The 19,847-nt window shown below is 50.1% G+C and overlaps 1 protein-coding gene across 3 annotated transcripts in view; it reads right to left on the bottom strand.

Annotated features, from left to right (window-relative positions):
- Window positions 1-3,315: 3,315 nt before the first annotated feature.
- The window catches only part of IL4R (interleukin 4 receptor), a 37,063-nt gene continuing 20,531 nt past the window's right edge, over window positions 3,316-19,847 (bottom strand). For all 3 annotated transcript variants that reach the window (XM_029057573.2, XM_029057575.2, XM_029057574.2), the window contains 7 exons: window positions 17,065-17,234; window positions 16,104-16,255; window positions 13,465-13,624; window positions 12,064-12,163; window positions 9,060-9,138; window positions 8,868-8,953; window positions 3,316-6,654 (listed from right to left, as the gene is read on the bottom strand). In XM_029057573.2, the coding sequence (XP_028913406.1) occupies window positions 4,866-6,654; window positions 8,868-8,953; window positions 9,060-9,138; window positions 12,064-12,163; window positions 13,465-13,624; window positions 16,104-16,255; window positions 17,065-17,234 (2,536 nt within the window). In that variant the 3' untranslated portion in view covers window positions 3,316-4,865. The remainder of the gene's footprint in view (window positions 6,655-8,867; window positions 8,954-9,059; window positions 9,139-12,063; window positions 12,164-13,464; window positions 13,625-16,103; window positions 16,256-17,064; window positions 17,235-19,847) is intronic.

The following is a 19,847-nucleotide window of genomic DNA, read 5'->3' on the forward strand; positions in this document are numbered from 1 at the left end:
GCCTCATTCTGGCTCCGCCCCCGCGCCGGCCCAGCCAATCGCGCCCGGACCCGCCCCCTCCGGGCCCCGCCCCCGAGTCCTGACTCCGCCTCCGCGCGCGTGCGGCCTCAGATGGGCGCGTGTGCCCGGCCCCTCCCCGCCGCGGCCCCGCCTTCCCGCGGAATCCCCCGCGCCCTTTGAGGCCGGGGAAAGTCCCGCGCGCCGCCCGCCGCCCCACACCGCCCCCTCGTGGTCGCGCCCCGAGGCTCCCCCCGCTCCCCCCGCCCCCCTGAACAATAAGACCGATGATAAAACCGATGATGGCATTGGTTAAGCCCTTCCGCTGCGCCAAGCACTGTTCTAAGCGCTGGGGAGATACAGGGTCATAGGGTTGTCCCCCGTGGGGCTCCCAGTCTTCATCCCCATTTGACAGATGAGGTGACTGAGGCCCAGAGAAGTGAAGTGACTTGCCCACGGTCACACGGCTGACGAGTGGCGGAGCCGGGATTAGAACCCACGACCTCTGACTCCCAACCCTGGGCTCTTTCCCCGGAGACACACTGTGAAGCGACTCGCCCCAAGTCACTCAGCTGACGAGGGGCGGAGGCGGGATTAGAACTCACTTGTGACTGTGGGCAAGTCACTTAACTTCTCTGTGCCTCAGTTCCCTCATCTGTAAAATGGGGATTAACTGTGAGCCCCACGTGGGACAACCTGATTCCCCTGTGTTTACCCCAGCGCTTAGAACAGTGCTCGGCACATAGTAAGCGCTTAACAAATACCAACATTATTATTATTATTATTAACTCACGACCTCCGACTCCCAAGCCCGGGCTCTTCCCACTAAGCCACGCTGCTTCTTCAAGCGCTGTACTAAGCGCTTGGGAGAGCACCAGGGGGGCACATTTCCGGCCCACAATGAACTTAGGACCTTGAGAGAGACAGACATGAATATAAATATTATAATTTAAAGAGATATATATATATATATATATATATATTTATAAATGCTGTGGGATTGAGGGTAGAGTGAACATCAAATGCCCAGAGGTCAGAGATCCGCAGCCTTTAGCACAGTGCTAGGTATATCGTAAGCAAGGAACAAACACCACAATTATCTCTGTTATATTATCTGCTGAACTGCTTCTTGCCCATCCACGTGCATCGTAGTGTCCCACAAGAAAGAAAAATAAATGAGAGAGAGAGCTTTCCAGGAGTAGATGAATAACCAGGAAGTCGGATCAGTCGGCCCTCCGGAATCACTTCATCAGCTCCTTGCTCGTTCCCCGACCGCAACTCTGGCTGGGGAGCTAAGCTCCTCGCTGGCTGGGAATGCGTCTATCACCTTTGTTATATTGTACTCTCCCAAGTGTTCAGCACAGGGCTCCGCGCATAGGGAGCACTCAATAAACACCACAGTCCGAGCGGTCTCAGTGCGCGGGGTCTGACGGAGAATCCCCACCCTGAGTTCCCTCGGGAGCTTCTGCCTGGCTTTTCTTCCCTCCTCTAAGCCCCCCCTTAGAGCGTGAATCGTCGCGGGCGGGGAACGTGCCCGTTATATCGTCGCGCTTACTCTCCCGGGCGCTTAGTACGGCGCCCGGCCGGAAGTAAAGGCTCGATAATAGACGGCTGATGGAGTGAAGGAGACTAACCGCCACCGCGTGGCTCGGTGTTCAAGAAGAGGCTCGTACCAAGATAAGCCGAGGCCAGTTTAGCCATCCCGGGAGTGGGAGGGGTTCTTACAGTAAATCTTGGCCTCGGTTCAGCTTCGTTCCGGCCCGGCCCGCCTTCAGTCATTTACCGTAAGTGGGAAGTTGCAGCGGCTGGAGGTTGGGACTCTGTCTCCGGCTGTGACTTTAGCAGGGGAGATGGCACCTCGAGGTCTTCGGCTGCCGGGAGGGCCAGATCTCGGCTCAGGAGCCACGGGGGATGCGAACGGTGGACGCAGACGAGATGGGGCTTTCGAAAAAGAACCCCGCCAAACCCTCCCACCGCTAGACTGTCCGCTCCTCGAAGGCGGGGATTGTGTCTACTTACTGCATTGTACCCTCCCGGTAAACTGCTCTGCACAGAGTAAGCGCTCAGTAAAGACTCTCGATTGATTGGTAGACATGGGACAATAGCGGTAATAATAATTCTGGTATTCGTTAAAAGTGCTTACTGTGTGCCAGGCTAGCGCTGGGGTGGATAATAATGATGTCGGTATTGGTTAAGCGCTTACTATGTGCGGAGCACTGTTCTAAGCGCTGGGGGAGGTACAGGGGAATCAGGTCGTGCCTCGTGAGGCTCACGGTCTTCATCCCCATTTTACAGATGAGGGAACTGAGGCTCGGAGAAGTGAAGTGACTCGCCCACAGTCACACAGCTGACGAGAGGCAGGGTGGGGATTCGAACCCATGACCTCTGACTCCCAAGCCCGGGCTCTTCCCACCGAGCCACGGATGCAAGCAAATCGGGTTGGACACGGTCCCCGTCCAACGTGGGGCTCGCATTCTTAATCCCCACTGTATAGATGAAGAAAATGAGGCATGGAGGAGTGAAGTGACTGGCCCAAAGTCTAAACTGGCAGCAGAATACATGGTAATAATAATAATTATGGTGTTCGTTATGCACTTATTAGGTGCCAGGCACTGTATTGAGCGCTGGGGGGGAGACAAGCAAATTGGGTCGGACACAGTCCCTTCCCCACGTGGGGCTCACAGTCTCAATCCCCATTTTACAGATGAGCCCCAGAGAATAAGAATAATAATAACGTTGGCATATGTTAAGCCCTTACTATGTGCAGAACACTGTTCTAAGCGCTGGGGCAGATACAGGGTCATCAGGTCGTCCCACGTGAGGCTCACGGTTAATCCCCGTTTTCCAGATGAGGTAACTGAGGCACAGAGAAGTGAAGTGACTCGCCCACAGTCACACAGCTGACGAGTGGCAGAGCCGGGATTCGAACCTATGACCTCTGGCTCCCAAGCCCGGGCTCTTTCCCCTGAGCCACGCTGCTTCTCTAGAGAAGTGAAGTGACTCCCCCAAGGACACACAGCAGATAAGCGGTGGAGCCGGGATTAGAATCCACGACCTTCTGACTCCCAGGCCTGCGCTCTATCCACTATCCTACGACGCTTCAGTCCCAGAGATAAGGCCCGTCAAATCCCTGGGGTCGGGACTGTCCTCGTACGGCACTCTGAGCCCCCCGCCCATCCCCTGCCCACACACTAGACTCCCAGATTTGGGGGAGGGATCCAAGCCTTGGGGCTGGGGAAGTGGGGACCCGGGTGGCGATCTCGAAGACTGGGGAGCCATTCAATCCGTGAAAGAGAAAAGCCAACACAGACAGGAGAGTCTTCAGAGCCGGTCGTCGGGTTTTCCATGGCACAAAATTGCATTTATTCACATCGTCAGGTGACCAAACCACAGGCTTTGAAAATGAAACAGTTCGGAAGTTCACGGACGAAAGTAAGAGGCTCGGAATTCTCAAAAACGGGTGTAAAACGAGCGGCTCCGATCCCAACAAAGACGGTCCGATCCAAATGACGCTTTCGGAGGAGCCGATCCCGGCGGGCGCCGTCCGTTCGCCCGTCGGACCCTGCCTCCCCCAGTCCCGCGAGGGCCCCATCTCGCAATACGATGGGATTGCGAGGTGTGGGCCGTCTCCCGAACATAGGTAGTTACATTTCCCCGGCACACCTGGACAGCCCGTGGGCGTCGCCACCTTTTCTCCGACGCTTTAAACCGTCCCACCCGGCCCGCTGTGAAGAAAAGCGAGATGGAAAATGAAGTGCGTCGAGTGGCTGCGCGATAAGGTCAAGGTTTACAGTACGAATTGTGAAGAATAATCAAGTATACATTCATTTTCTGGAAGAAGGCAGTTCGAAGAAGTCCCCACACCTCTTGGCAGACGGAGGTGGAAAGAGACCCAGTAAGGCACTGGGTCAGTATCTGGTCGCGGCGGGAGAGAAGCCGTCAAAACCGAGCCGCTCCGGGTTCTTTTGGCCACCACCGAACGGCTGTTGAAAGCAGAGGTATCTTGAACGAGGAGCCGCGTTATTAAGGAATCCCCCCTTCCGATCTCGCAGTCGGTCCCGGCCTTCGGAATCGTTGGTTCCGTGGCCCTTCGTGACCGAGAAAAAGAGGCCTGCCCGCCGAGTGAGGTTCCTTAGAGCGAGTCGCCCCGTGACTACGGCACTCTTCCCGAAGGAGGAGAAGAGGCGCCGGTCCGCAGCCGCTGAGAGGCAAGGAAGGGCACTGAGTGCGAGGATGCTGAGGCCAGAGACCTGAGGGTTTCTGGGGCCCGGTCAGAGCTTGGGTTCCCGGTCCTTTCCAGGTGGCATGAGTGGTGGCTTTTTGTACGGGCAGCGGTCAAGTGAAAAAAGAAGGAAAATCCTGGGAGGCTGATCCAGGAAACGCGCCCTGCATTAATACAAATTCTGCTCCCGAGCACTTAGTACAGTGCTCTGCACACGGTAAGCGCTCGAGAAATACCACTGTTGATGATGATGATCCCCGGGGTTTCCTCCTGTCTCACTTGGCTGCTGGGATTCTTCAACCCGCTCAGAGTGGCGCGGTTCGCGTGACCTGTAGATACGTCGGCAGCCGTTTCCCGGGAAAAACCTGGTAGCTTGCTTCGGCGATAGGAACGAGGCTCACGCTTCTCTGCCCAGGTCACCGTTCAGCTATTGGAGGCGCTTTAGAAACCCGGGTCACCTGTCCATCCCCTGGCAGTCCAGGTTTGCAAAACCGTGGATTCCTCCCGCTCCTCGGGACGGTGCCCCCAGGTCATCTAGATAACTTGCGTGTAGGTGTTGCCCTCGTGGTCCTGGGCTTCACTGAGGGCCTCCGTTTTGGAAATGGGCCGCGGGGGGGGGGGTCTTTCTTGGGGCGTCTCTTGAGTCTCACGGGAAGACGAGCGATCCTTCCCACTTCATCTCCGGGATGGAGCCGGAGACGTTTCGAGAGTTTTTAAGTGCCGGACATTTGGAAGGAAGAGAGGAGGGGGTCCTCAGGGAGCTGCCTTCTTTGAAAGGCTCTTTTCCGGGAAATGCCAACGAGTCCCCGAGATCCAGGCTCTCCGGACTCATCGCTATTTCTGAGGGAGAGGGGTCCGCGGCTCTAGCAGGAGAGTAAGTCGGTGTGTCCGGCAGGGAGACGGTACAGCCGCATTTCACACTCTGACCGCCGTCTCCTGGTTTGTGACTTCTGTCTTCGCTCTGGAATTTCTTCAGATGGCCACACAAGTGGCAGGTCAGAGCAGAATATACGATGCCATTACTGGAGTCTTCCCTCGTCCAGGCCGCCGTCCCCTCCGGGGTGTCCCGTAGGAACGCCGGGCTAGTCCAAGTGGGGTTCAGGGAATTCTTCAGGTTCTCTTCTTCCACCGTCCTGTCAGAGCCGTACAGTGAGAGGAAGCTGGCAGGCGGGTGGCCGCAGGAGCCACCCTGGTCGAAATCAAGCCCGAAGGTGAACGGGGGAGGAGCAGTCGAGCCCCGGGCTTCCGGGCCGCTGGAAGCGAGTCGCCGCGAAGGGACAGATCCATCTCCCCCCCTCCCAGATTCCCCTGCGGAGATGCCGGCTGCTTCCTGGACGTTCCTATTTAAAAGGGCCGTGAAGGACTTATATTCTGAATCCTCAGGGACGCCGAGGCCGAGCAGGTTATCACCGGGCGCACCGCCTTGCCTTACGGCATTTTCGAAACACCGATAACCAGACGACGTGGAGACGGCGGGGCCGGCCGGGGCCGCCTCTCGTCGGAGGACGCTCTGCCTTAGGATTTGTTCCCAGGATTCGTCCTCGGCCTGGGACGACGAAGCCTCGTCGTCGTCGTCGGAGGGGCAGGTGACAGAGCCCTCCGAGCGGGAGCGTGGGAAGGCAGGTCCGGCGCAGTCCGCCTCGGGGTTCATATCGGAATCTTCCCAAGAGGGAAACGTCGGCTCCCCGGAGCGGCCTTCTGGGAGCGTGGGAAAGCCGGCCTCTTCCGGAGAGGAAGCCTTAGACTGGGCCAGGAGGGCGCTGAAGCTTCGATAGGCAGGATTATCCATGATGATTTTGTTTACCTCTAGGATGTCTAAATCTTGGGAACCTGCACTGGAATCCAGCCCACCGCTCTGAGCCGGAGAATTCTTGATACCGGGGGAAGCGTTGTCCAAATTGGAACTGTGATAGCCAGATTCAAAGGACTCTTCGGACTGCAAGGACTTCTTCCGAGCTACTTTAAAGGTCGAATCACTCTGGGAGGCGCCCGGGAAAGCAGACTGTGATGCGTCGGGCAGGTTCTTGTATTTATTCGTCAGGCTGTCAGAGGCCAGCCCACAAGACATATCGGTTTCACTTCCTATGAGATCAAGGAACAGACTTTGAACGAGCATAGCGGTAATGGCTTCTTTGTTCTGCACGAAACTGCTCGTGCTGCTCTCCGAGGGCAGACAGGAGGAAATATCATCCGCATCCTCTTTCTCGCTCTCAACTTCAGCTTCACACATTTCGACGGATTGGACCACACTGATAGATTCGGGCGTCAAAATGGTCCGGTAGCTTTCCGGCAACCAGTCCTCTGATTTGTTCGGGCCCGGACAGTAGCGATTCTTCTCGACGCCGACGGTGTTTTCATTCACCTTTGAGTCGAGCCTGAGCAAACAGGGAAATATTTTTGCTAAGCGGGTCTTCCAACTTCTGCTTTGGGGGCGACTGAAAGAGAAAGACAGTTAAGGCGGAGATCATTTGTATACTGGTTCTAGAAGTGCATCCGACGCTGAAGGTTCTAGGGACCTACAGGAAGACGAGCAACAGCCTAACACTGGAAACTGATTCTCCTAATGATGTTGGGATTTGTTAAGCGCTTACTATGTGCAGAGCACTGTTCTAAGCGCTGGGGGAGATACGGGGGAAGCGGGTTGTCCCACGTGAAGTCACGCAGCAGTTACAGATGAGGTAACTGAGGCAAAGAGAAGTGAAGTGACTTGCCCACAGTCACACAGCTGACGAGCAGCGGGGTCGGGATTCGAACCCATGACCTCTGACTCCCAAGCCCGGGCTCTTTCCACTGAGCCACGCTGCTCCTACTGAGAACCACCAAGGTGCAACCCTTTCCCTTCTTCAAAGCTCTGATGAAGCCCCCAACCCCTCCAGAAAATTTTTCTCTGGTTAATTTTATGTACATATCTGTAATTTATTTATTTATTTTCTTAATGTCTGTCTCCCCCTCTAGACAGCTCGTTGTGGGCAGGGAATGTGTCTGTTTATTATGTTGTTCTCTCCCAAGTGCTCAGTACAGTGCTTTGCACACAGTAAGCGCTCAGTAAATACTACTGAATGATTGAATTTCCACTCCTCAGGTGTCACTCCGAAAGCCACCCTAAACTCTTACGTATAAATTGATTTACCCACCCAATTTATTTATTTTATCCATATTCTCATTGCTGCCGATTGCACCCTTTTGTTCTTCCTCCTGCTTCCATCATTTAATAATAATGTCGGTATTTGTTAAGCGCCTACTATGTGCCGAGCACTGATCTAAACGCTGGGGTTCATACGGGGTAATCAGGTTGTCCCACGTGAGGCTCCCAGTCTTAATCCCCATTTTACAGATGAGGTAACTGAGGCACCGAGAAGCGAAGTGACTTGCCCAAAGTCACACAGCCGACCGGTGGCAGAGCCGGGATTCGAACCCATGACCTCTGACTCCTAAGCCCGGGCTCTTGCCACTGAGCCACGCGGCTTCTCATTTGGCAATAATGTATGCCTGCCGCCGTCCCCTATTACACTGGAAAGTTTGTGGGGCCAGGAACCTTCTATTGTGATCTACCAAGAGGGTTGGCACTAGTGGGTGCTCAAAATATGCAATTGATCGGTTGATTGATTAACTGAACTTTAATGAACACAACCTTGCAAGGATGTTTCAAAGAACAATCCTTCTTGGTCCACAGAATTTGCTGTAGCCCCACTCAGAGTCACCTAGACCACCCTCTCGGCCACGCTAACTGTGGACTGTGTATGCATCTTTCTACGGTGAACTTTTTCCTTTTAATGGTCAGTGTAAAGCTTGAGCCAGGAACTGTACTAAGCGCTGGAGTAATAATAATAATAATAATGACGATGGTATTCGTTAAGTGCTTGCTTTGTGCCAGACACTGTGCTGAGTGCTGGGGTGGATACAAGCAAATCGGGTTCAACACAGTCCCTGTCCCACGTGGGGCTCACAGTCTCCATCCCCGTTTCACAGATGAGGTCATTGAAGACCCGGGAAGTGAATGACCTGTCCAAGGTCACACAGCAGAGGAGTGGCGGAGCCGGGATTAGAACCCATGACCGTCTGAGTCCCAGGTCCATGCTCTGTAATCAGGTTGGACACAGTCTGGGTCCCATATGGGGCTCGGGGTATTGATCCTCATTTCACAGGTAACTGAGGCACAGAGAAGTTAGGCGATTTGTCCAAAGTCACGCAGCGGACAAGTGGCAAATCCGGGATTAGAACCTGCCTCCTTTCGACTTCCAGGCCCGTGCGCTATCTGCTAGACCGCGCTGCTTCAGAGGTCTTCCCCGCAGCAAAAAGCTAAGGGAAAGCGGAGGCAAAGTCTAGTAAGTGGACTTTAGCCTTGTGCCCGATCCGATTACTGCTACTGCCTGATTTCCATTAGGCCTAGCCTGACTTCTTTGGGAAGCCCCGCGGTAAGGCCGAGCCTCATCCGATAAGCGGCAGATGTAAAATGGGGATTCAGTATCTGCTCTCTCTCCTACTCTGATTGTGGCCCCAACCTGCATCTACCCTTAATGCTTAGTTTGGCGCTTGGCACAAAGTAAGGGCTTAGCAGACACCACAACTACTGACGTATATTATTCTTCTTTAAGGCCCGGGCCGGTGGAAGGAGCGTGCTCTTCCTTGATAGGGCTACTCTACTTACGCTTGTTTTTCCACATGACTTTGTTTCCTGTCCCGGTAGGAGATGTTCACGTCTTTCAAGTGAGACGGTTTTCCCCAGGCCGAAAGCTAAAAGAGAAGTAACGGTCCGTTAAACGAAGGTGCTCTCGGTCCTTTCGTTCAACAGGCAGACTTTCTGGCTTCGGATTACCAACACACGTGGACTTCCACCCACCTGCTTGTTTCGAACAACGATGGCTGTCAAGTGGCTGTGGGCGGGGTTGGGAATCTGATCCCACCATTCCTTCTTCACCCTGAGAAACAAAGATCCCCGTTAAAGCCTTTGACGTTCGACATCTGACATTTTATTGGTGAAATCCCCAGAAAGCAGGAACTGGATGACTTAAAATTGCCGCTCCACAGTGGTTCGGGGGAAGTTTTCACCGCTTAAGGTTTGTGAGCAGAGTCAAGAGGCTGGGCCGAGTTGCTCTGAAAAGTGAACTCCGGGCATCGGATCGGCTCACGTCTCCTCTTGAATAGCTGCGGCGGTGAACTTTCATCTTGGCGAAATCAGAGTAATCGTTTCTGAAAGGTGCTGGGGGATTGGAGGGCTTAAATGACTCCATTCCCAAGGGCCAAATATGGGTTAAGAGCAGCACTTGAAGTGAGTTTGTCGGCGCTGGTCTGCCCTGCCGTGACTTCTGGGCTCCTCCTCCCTCCACTCTCCAGATCTGACTTCCTCTGGTGGCCAGCAGTCTCGGGTTACTTGTAGGGTAGAAGGAAGGAGGGTTAAATGAACTCCGCTCCCGATCGAAAATCAGGGCAACGGGGCATGAGGGAAGGACCCGGCTCCCTTCTTGGACCCTAGGGTTGCATCTACGGGAGTAGGGTCAGAAAACAGGTCAAGCATCCCCTGCTTCCCTTCAGCCCCGGACCCCGAAAGGAGATCGGAGCGGCAGGGGAGGGAGGGGATGGCTGGGTCCTGCTTTTGTATTTCTGGGATGGGGACCCGCGGGGAGGAAAGGGGTCCCGGGCCCCTTCTCCTGCCTCCAGTCCCCTTGCCTCTGCCCGACATGGGCTGAAACGGCTCGGATGGTGGCCTCCGGGTCATCCTCACAACGCTGCTCCTCCGGCCTGTTTTTGCTCCCCGGGGTGAGAAGTCCGAAAAGAGAACCCAGTTCTCCTCTCCGGTCCCGCAGACGCTACTTAAAAAAAATAAGCCTCGGCTCCTCAGAGAAGGGGACCGTAGCACAGGAGACGGGATTCCTGTCTCTTTCCTTGGGAAGGATCAGAGAGGAGCAAAGGGCCTGCGGTATAGTGCTCTGCACAGGGTAAGCGCTCACAAAATACTACTGATGGATCGGTGGGCGTTCCTGGAGTCCAAAGGGGAAAAGAGCCTCATTAATGAATTGATTATGGTACTTGTTAATTAAGTACTCGTTAAAATGCTGGGGTAGATGCAAGATCGTCAGGTAGGACATAACCCTGTCGCACATGGGACTCGCAGTCTAAATTGGTCATTTTGGCCTGCGCACATCGGTTGAATGTGCCTTCTCCGGGAGGCTGAGATCGCGCAGCCGTCGGGGAGGGCCCCCCCCCCCCCCCCTACCATTTTATAGAAATCTTTATTAAAGCTCCCTCAACTTCCCATAGTTAAGGTTGCTTTGCACAGTGGAGATGTGGGGCAGCGCGGCTCAGCGGCGAGAGACCGGGTTTGGGAGTCAGAAGTCGTGGGTTCTAATCCGGGTTCTGCCACTTGTCAGCTGTGTGACTCTGGGCAAGTCACTTCACTTCTCTGGGCCTCAGTTACCTCATCTATAAAATGGGGACTGAGACTGTGAGCCCCACGTGGGGCAACCTGATTACCTTATATCTCCCCCAGAGCTTAGAACGGTGCTTGGCACACAGTAAGCGCTTAAAATTACCATCCTTATTATTATGATTATTATTATTATTATTATCCTGAGGAATCCGGCCCTTAGAATGGAGGGATGCAGCTAGAAGCAGCTTGGATTATTAAGCCTGGCTTTGTTCTCGGAGAAAGGAGAAGGTTAAGGGTAAGACAGGGTGACTAGAAGAGAGAGGTGAAACCTATCTATGAGGAAGTAATGCAGTCCTTGTCTGCTAACTCCGCTGCATTGTCCGCATTGCATTGAAATGCTCGGCACAGTGCTTTGCACACAGTAAGTGCTCAATAAATGCTATCGATTGAATTGGACTCTCCCAAAACGCTTAGTACAGCGCTCTGCACACTCAATACATACCACTGATTGATTGAAGTGCACCCTTGCTGTAGGGTTGTTATGTCCGTCTAAGACTGATGACAGGGGAGAAGTGCGAAGCAAAATGGCCTAGTGGAAAGAGCACGGGCCTGGGAGTCAGAGGATCTGGGTTCTAAATCTCAGATCTGCCACTTGTCAGCCGTGTGACTGTGGGCAAATCACTTCACTTCTCTGTGCCTCAGTTACCTCATCTGTAAAATGGGGATTAACTGTGAGCCTCACGTGGGACAACCTATTACCCTGTATCTACCCCAGTGCTGAGAACAGTCCTCTGCACATAGTAAACACTTAACAAATACCAACATTATTATTATTATTATTATTATTATAAAATCCAGCTTTACCAATTGCTTGCTTTGGGACCATGGGCTAGTCACCTAACTTCTCTGTGTCTCAGTTTCTTTATCTGCAAATGGGGGTTAAATACCTGCTCTCCCTTCCCAGAATGTGAATCCCATGTGAGAGAGGGACCGTGTCCAACCTGATAAACTTTGTATCTACCCAGTGCTTATCCCATAGTAAGCACTTACACGTAATAATCATCATCATCATCATCATCACTAAACTCATTTCATTGAAAGAGAAACTGAATTTCAGTTAAACGACTTGCCCAATGAGCATCCTGAGGGGCTGGGATTGGAGAAATGGTCCAATAAGCTAATCATTACAGCGGTTTGGCTCCCTTTTCTAATTTGTCTAATTTATGAGATCCTAATTTGGCCACAATCTCTCTGAAACTGGGATCTTTTGGTTTTTAAGGAGTATCGGATCGACTTGGCAGAGGTGCCAAGATGAATTCACAGTTGCAAGTGATTGAGCGAATGGAATATAATCCAACTCAAATCAAAGAGATCAGCGTGTCATCCTCATATTATTCCGGCAGATACTGCCTATACAGTTAGCGATGCAAGCAGATTTCCTTTAGCGATAGCACAAGACACCAAACACTGAACCTACTTGATAACGCTGAAATAACACATCAAAATAACTGGCAGGATTAAGACGCTGAAAATGAGAACTCCCAGCTGCAAACGATCTTCCAACTTGACTTCATATTCTGTGAAATGAACAATCAAAAAAATCATCTTTACCTTCCTGGAGACGTCCTCCTAAGAATATACAAAAATGGTATTTCTTAAGCGTTTACTATGTGTCAAGCACTTTTCTAAGCGTTGGGGTAGATACAAGTTAATCAGGTTGGACACAGTCCCTGTCCCACATGGGGTTCACAGTCTAAGTAGGAGGGAGAGCAGGTTGTTTCGTTTCCATTTTACAGTTGAGGAAACTGAGGTAGAGAGAATTTATGGGATTTGACCAAGGTCACACAGCAGACAAGTGGCCAAATGACTAATGAGAAGTATCTCTCTCTCTTTTCCTCTCTCCCCCCTTTCTCTCTCTCTCTCTAATTTAATCCTAACCCCAATTTTCATATACATATAGATAAGATATATAGATATACATACATTCATTCATTCAATCGTATTTATTGAGCGCTTACTTTGTGCAGAGCGCTTGGAAAGTACAGTTCAGCAACAGAGACAATCCCTACCCAACAACGGGCTCACAGTCTAGAATGGGGGAGACAGACAACAAAACAAGTAAACAGGCATCAATATAAATAAATAGAATTACATATACACATTAATAAAGTAAATGGATTAATAAATCTGTACAGTGCAGTACACAAGTACAGTACACGTACACAAGTGTGGTGGGGCAGAGAGGGGGTAGAGTAGAGGGAGTGTTGGATGGGGGGGAAAGGAAGGGGAGGAGAAGCAAAGGAAAAGGCGGGGAGGAAAAAGGGGGGAAGAAAACGGGGCCTTTCCCCTCTATTAGTACAGTGCTTGTCAAACGGTAAACACTAAATAGTTTTATTGCTCTTTCTTTCTCAGCCAGTGAATTAATTTTATTTGAGCACTCATTGTAAGCAGAGCGCTGTGCTTGAGAAAGTGCAGTATAAGAGTTGGTAAACACTTATCCTGCCCCCAAGAAGCTTAGAGCTCAGAGGGGAGCCCGGGAGTCAGAAGGAACTGGGTTGTACTCCTGGCTCCACCACTTGTCTGCTGTGTCACCTTGGCCAAGTCACAACTTCTCTACATCTCAGTGCCCTCATCTGTAAAATGGGGATTGAGACTGTGAGCCCCACAAGGGACAAGGGACTCTGTCCAATCCGATTTGCTTGTATCCATCCCAGTGCTTAATACAATGCCTGGTACAGAGTAAGTGCTTAACAAATCCCGTTATTATTATTTAAAAACTCATAGCATGTGTGGAATATTTTAAAAGGTTTAACAAGATCTCAGCTACGCACGCTGACCTCGGATATAACAACGTGAAGGCTTTATTCCCAATACTCACGATTGAGCCACTCAATTTCTTGGCTCCAGTCGCTGTCTTGCCCTTCAAAATCTGCTTTAAGTTTTGACCGTACTCTGGCTCGATAAGAATGCCAGTTCTTAAATTCGTTGGCAGTAATTTCCAAGTAGGTATTCACATACTCTACGATCTGTTTAGTTTTCTGTAAAAGAGAAATAATAACCAGAATACAATCTTAGCCATGATACACAGGGATATTCATTGTCAGGACACTTTCCCACAGAACTGTTCAATTCCCCTGCCTGTCAATCAGTGATGTTCACTGGGTGCGTCCTGAATGCCAGCCACTGTCCTGAGCACCTGGGAGAAACCACGATTAAGAGATACATCGTCTGTCCTCAAGAAGCATATAATCTGAGGCAGACAAAAATTATCGTCAGAAAATAATTATTTGTAGATGGTGAAAGCCAGAAGAAGAACAAGGACGAAACAGAAAACATTACAAACAAAATAGGCTGCACGGATAATTGAATGGCCGGCTAAATATATAAGTAAAATTTATAAAGAGTGAAGCAAAATTTAGGAAGTGAGCTGGCGAGAGGCGAAGACCGCGAGCTACAGAGTAGCAGGTGAAGGAAGCCGACATATAAAAGGAAGAAAGATAATGGACGGTCGGCTCTCTCTGTGCACATGGTCCAAAGTAATATTCCTTTAGTTATACCGCTGTCTGTAGAGAAAGGGGAATCAGGGTCCCGAAGGGGGAGCTTCTAAGTTATTAGTTCCAGAAAGGTTTGCATATACTGCTTTAGCAATGGCAGAGGGAGTTTGGAAGTTGGATGGCGCTAACGTTAATTAATGCGGCCTAATGGTCCGAAAGGCTTTAGGGCTGACTGTAACGATTCCGAGTGCCACGAGGTTTACGTACCAAATATTCGAGAGCAACGTGGCCTACTGGAAAGAGCATGGGACTGGGAGTGAGGTGACCTAGGTTCTCTTCCTGGCTCTGTGACTTGCTTGCTGTGTGACCTGGGCCAAGTCACACGGTCTCCGTGCCTCAATTTCTCAATTTCAAAGACTAAATACTTATTCTCCCTCCTACTTAGACTCTGAGCCCCACGTGGAATCGGGACCATGTCCAACTCGAACATCTCTTATCTACCCCGATGCTTAGTATAAGGGCTTGGCACACAGTGAATGCTTAACGATACTACAGTTATTAAATGTTTATTTTTGAGGTTATTTTTTGAGGCCTCTTCTTCTGTTCTTTGACATTTATTGCCTGCCAACAGCATGTGGGAAACTGTAGTGAGAATAAGAAGAGTGACAAAGACATGGCTCCAGACAGATTCCCTGACACACAGGGGACTCCTTCCAATCACGAGGAGAGAGGCAAAGACACACACACAATGAAAGTAGAATGAGGTAAAGCGAACCAATCAACTAGGACAACAACAAACAGTAGCAGTACATCCCTGTTGGGAGAGGGAATGTTGAGTGCTAACTGCCAATCACTGTAGGAAACATTTGGGAAAGTACAAAATAATAGAGGGGAAGCGGCGTGGCTTAGTGGAAAGAGCCCGGGCTTGGGAGTCAGAGGTCATGCGTTCTAATCTCGGCTCAGCCACTTGTCAGCTGTGTGACTTGGGGCTAATCACTTCACTTCTCTGGGCCTCAATTACCTCATCTGTAAAATGGGGATTAAGACTGTGAGCCCCACTTTGGACAACCTGATTACTTCGTTTCTAACCCGGTGCTCCATTAGTATTACTATAGAGTTCGTAGATGACCCCTGTCCTCAAGGAGCTTACGGTCCAGCGGGGCCATATATTGAAATAAGGTGTGCCCTTTTTAAAGGAATTAATTGCTACCGGCCGATAGATCCTTACGACTTCAAAAATTGTTTGTCAAAATTAGCCTAGTAGCAGGAAATGTATAAAGTCTTGGATTGTGCCAAGTTCTTGGGAAACTTCCTCCCTCTCCCAGGCACCAGTAGGAATAAGAATGCTTGGAGGGCCCTTGAATCATCTTGGGAAATAGCACATTAATGAGAAATTGTAGCACTTGGTTCCCCGTAGACTGTAGTTTCCTTGTGGGCAGGGATAAGGTCTACCAACTCTCTTGTACTGTACTTCCCCAAGTGCTTAGTACAGTGTTCTGCATACAGAAAGCACTCAATAAATACTATTGATTGATTGACTTGATCTGGGTGCATTTGATCTCAGAAAAGTTCAAGGAGTTCTAACTAGAAAGACAGGGGACATTTGGCAACAAAATAGCAGAAATTCCTGAGCACCCACTGGGTGCAGATAGTTGGGCTAGACAGAATTGCTCTTTCTCTCTGAATACATTCTGACATTTTTGAGAGTCCCATAGCTATTAAAGATGAACGAAATCGGGATGCCAGCCTCTGTTTTCCATGAGTTGATATGAACTCTAAAACGCCCTCCAGATTCTGATCATCGAAACAGGATCTGATAAAGCCGCTCTCAGGAGGTGACAAACAACAGGCCTCAATCGATGGATCAATCGGGGGTATATCTATTGAGCGCCTTCTGTGTGCAGAGCATTGTGTTAAGCACTTGGGAGGGTACAATCTAACCAAGTAGGCAGACATGTTCCCTGCCCACAGTGAGCTTATAGTCTAGAGGGGCAGGCCACGGGCCGCAAAAAGAACTACTCACCTCACTTGGATCCTCTTTATCCCAAAGCTCGACTTCATACGATAATTTATTGTAAATATAATTGTCCATGGTGTAAGTGTTGTCCCAGCTTAGGAGGAAGTAGCCATTTTTAGTCTTTTGGATTGTAAGGTTTCCTGGTACTTTTGGCTTAACTTTGGGGGAAAAAGCATTGCAAACTTAATATCAAGTTCGAGGATTGAGTCATCATCATCATCATCATCATCATCATCACCATCATCATCAATAACATCCGCGTAGGCATCAACAGTATCTATTAGGGACCCAAAGGATTAAAGTCTGGAGCATGGCCTAATGATCAGAGCACAGGCCTGAGAATCAGAAGGAACTGGGTTCTAATTCTGGCTCTGCCTCTTGTCTTCCGTGTGACCTCGGATAAGTCACTTCAATTCCCTTGTCTCAGATACTTCATCTGTAAAATGAGGATTAAGACTATGAGCCCCATGTGTCCAGCCTGATTAGCTTGCATCTACCCCAGCGCTTAGAACAGTCCCTGGCACATGGTAAGCACTTAACCAATACTATAACCAGAAAATACCACATTTATTAAAAAAGGACAAAATCTATATCCCAAGGAAGCCACAGCTGCCCAGCAAACCCACAGTGGCCTTTTTGCTCTCTGGAGATGCTTGGCTTGGACGATCTACAGAGTGGAAAATGGCAAGATCTCCTATTGGCCCAAATTGGCCTGTATCTGTCTATCTGCTTTGGAAGAAATCTGGCAGCACGGAGGGTCTGGACGTTGCTAGAGACCCTCCGAAGAACAGATAATTCATCAATAGTATTTTTTGAGCGCTTACTTTGGAAGAACAGTGGATTAAAGGCTTGGGAGAGGATATTAGACATAGTGGAGACAATCCCTGTCCTGAGGGAGCTTACCGTGGTAGGGAAGAGGACAGCACAAAGACAGATAAAACCCCAAACCAAACCCATCCTAACTCACCATTTTCGAAAGGACTGAAGGTGAGATTCCACAGTACGTTGTCCCCGGCTTGGATCTTAAGTTCAAATATATCCGAAGAATAAATCTTCTGCACTTCAACTGTGCACACGCACTCAACGGGAGAGACACCGCCACTGCTTTTCTTGTTCTCAGGAACACACAGGCTATTTCTGAGGATCAATCGATCGATAGTGTTTACTGAGCGCTTACTCTGTGACGAGCACTGTTCTGAGCACTTGGGAGAGTACGACACGACAGAGTTGGTAGACACGTTCCCTGCCAACAGTGAGCTTACGGTCCAGAGGGGATGACAGACATTAACAGAAATAAGGAATTACAGATATAAACATAAACGCCACGGGACTGAGGGTGGAATGAATACCAAGTACCCAAAATTCAACATTTGTGGTCTCGGAGGTTTCCGGTCACCAAGTCATTTTTGAAGAGCCTAGAAGCAGATCTTAGGCCAAGATGTTTTCTGGGTGAAATACTCTCTTGCAAGACTGTCAGACTTAATCACATTAGCCTTTAGAAAGCACTTGACAGTCACCCAGAACTAGGGGGCATTTTCCGCGAGAAAGTCACTGAAAACACAATGTTTTGTTTCGCTTTTTTTCTTCAGAGGCCATGGGGAAAGGCCCTATCTATGTCTGGTGACTGCAGTCTTAAGGAACTAGAGAAGTAGCATGGCCTAATGGATAGAGCACGGGCTTGGGAGTCAGAAGGACCTAAGTTCTAATTCCAGCTCTGCCTCTTGTCTGCAGTGTGACCTTGGGCAAGTCATTTAACCTCTCTATGCCTCGGTTACTTCATCTGTAAAATGGGGATTAAGACTGTGAGCCCGTTGTGGGACATGGACTGTGTCAACTTGATTAGTTTGTACCTCTCTCTCGGCGCTCACCCTTCTCAGGATGGCACCCGGAGAGTTTCCAGTACTCTACGAGTCCCGGCTATGGGAGGGAGAGTCAAACAGAGTCATACCCATTCTTTTCCTAGCTTGGGCAGTGGCTAGAGAGTGGAAGGCAAGTCAAAAGTACAAGTCAAAACTCCCCTGTGCTGGGCAGCAGCGGCATGGGAGAGAGTGGAGAGCGGAGATCCAGGTTTACTGCGCGGAAGAAGGCGACGGTAAACCACTTCCGTATTTTTGCCAAGAAAACTCTTTGGATACGCCACCAGAACAGTTGCAGATGGAGGCGGGGCGGACTGGCAGAGATGTGTCCATGGAGTCGTTAGGGGCCGGAAACGGCTGGACAAGACAAATCTCAGTGCTCGGTACCGTGTCTGGCACATAGCAGGCGCTGAACAGAGACCACAAAAAACAACAAGAACAAGGGACAAGAAACCCATCTTCCTTCACCTCTGCCACAGAGAAACCGCGACTCACTACCTCTTAGAGTGGGCAAGTAACAATGTTGGTATTTGTTAAGCGCTTACGATGTGCAGAACACTGTTGTAAGCGCCGGGGTAGATACAGGGTAATCAGGTTGGCCCACGTGAGGCTCACAGTTGATCCCCATTTTACAGATGAGGTAATTGAGGCACAGAGAAGTGAAGCGACTCGCCCACAGTCACACAGCTGACAAGTGGCAGAGCCGGGAGTCGAACCCATTCCCTCCGACTCCAAAGCCCAGGCTCTTTCCACTGAGCCACGCTGCTTCCCAAAGTAGCCCAAAGCCCCATGGTTAAGTCCAACTGGGAAATATTTCTGAAGAGTCAAATTACCTCTGACTAATGAGTCAGGTAAGAAGTCGGCAGGTCCCCTGACTAGGAGGTTGTTAAATTCCATGAGGCCAAGGCATTGTACAGAACTTCCAGAGGATCGCAAATCTGGAATACTGATTCTGAGCACTGGTGATAGCGGGCTCGACAACGTGGGTGCTAGAGAAAGGCAGAAGTTCAGTCTGTTTCTCTGTCTGCTGACAGCTGGATGACTAATATACTCTTGGGTAGCTGTGTGACTGTGGGCAGGTCACTTAACTTCTCTGTGCCTCAGTTACCTCATCTGTAAAATGGGGATTAAGATTGTGAGCCTCACGTGGGACGACCTGATGACCCTGCATCTACCCCAGCGCTTAGAACAGTGCTCTGCACGTAGTAAGCGCTTAACAAATACCAACATTATTATTATTATTATTATTAGTCTCACCCTGAAGGACTCTGTCCTGGCCAACCTGCCTCTTTGGATGTTTTCTTTCTTAACCATTGCCCCGGAATGGCCTGGTGGAAAGAGAATGGGTCTGGGAGTCAGTGGATCGGGGTTCTAATCCCAGCTCTTCTACTTGTCTGCTGTGTGATCTTGGGCTGGTCACTTAACTTTTCTGTGCCTCCATTTCCTCATCAGTAAAATAGGGATTAAATCTCTCCTAATTATGCTGTGAGCCCCATATGGGACAGCGACTTTAGCCTGATTATCCTGTATCTACCCTGGGTCAGTACAGTGCTTGGCATACGTTAAGTGCTTAACAAGTACCATTAAAGAGACTATTTGAAATTACAGTACATCCTTATTTCACTATTTAGGCTAGGTGATGGATGTGCGTTGACAGACTTCCGTATTAACTATTATAGCACACTAATTACCAAAGTGATTAGGATTCAAAAATAATCAGAAAATAATTTCCACTCAGGCCCGTGTCTTTCGGGCCTTTAAATTTTTTTTTCCCCTGGGTGTCCCCCGTCTCCGATTGCTCGAAGACATCGTCACTGAATGTTTTCCGCCCACTTCTGCTCTTTCAACTCGGAGTCGGAAACGGGCAGAAAGAAAGAGACCGGGGCAGAGAAGA

Source organism: Ornithorhynchus anatinus, chromosome 2 (genome assembly GCF_004115215.2).
Source record: "Ornithorhynchus anatinus isolate Pmale09 chromosome 2, mOrnAna1.pri.v4, whole genome shotgun sequence".
Taxonomy (NCBI): Eukaryota; Metazoa; Chordata; class Mammalia; order Monotremata; family Ornithorhynchidae; genus Ornithorhynchus; species Ornithorhynchus anatinus.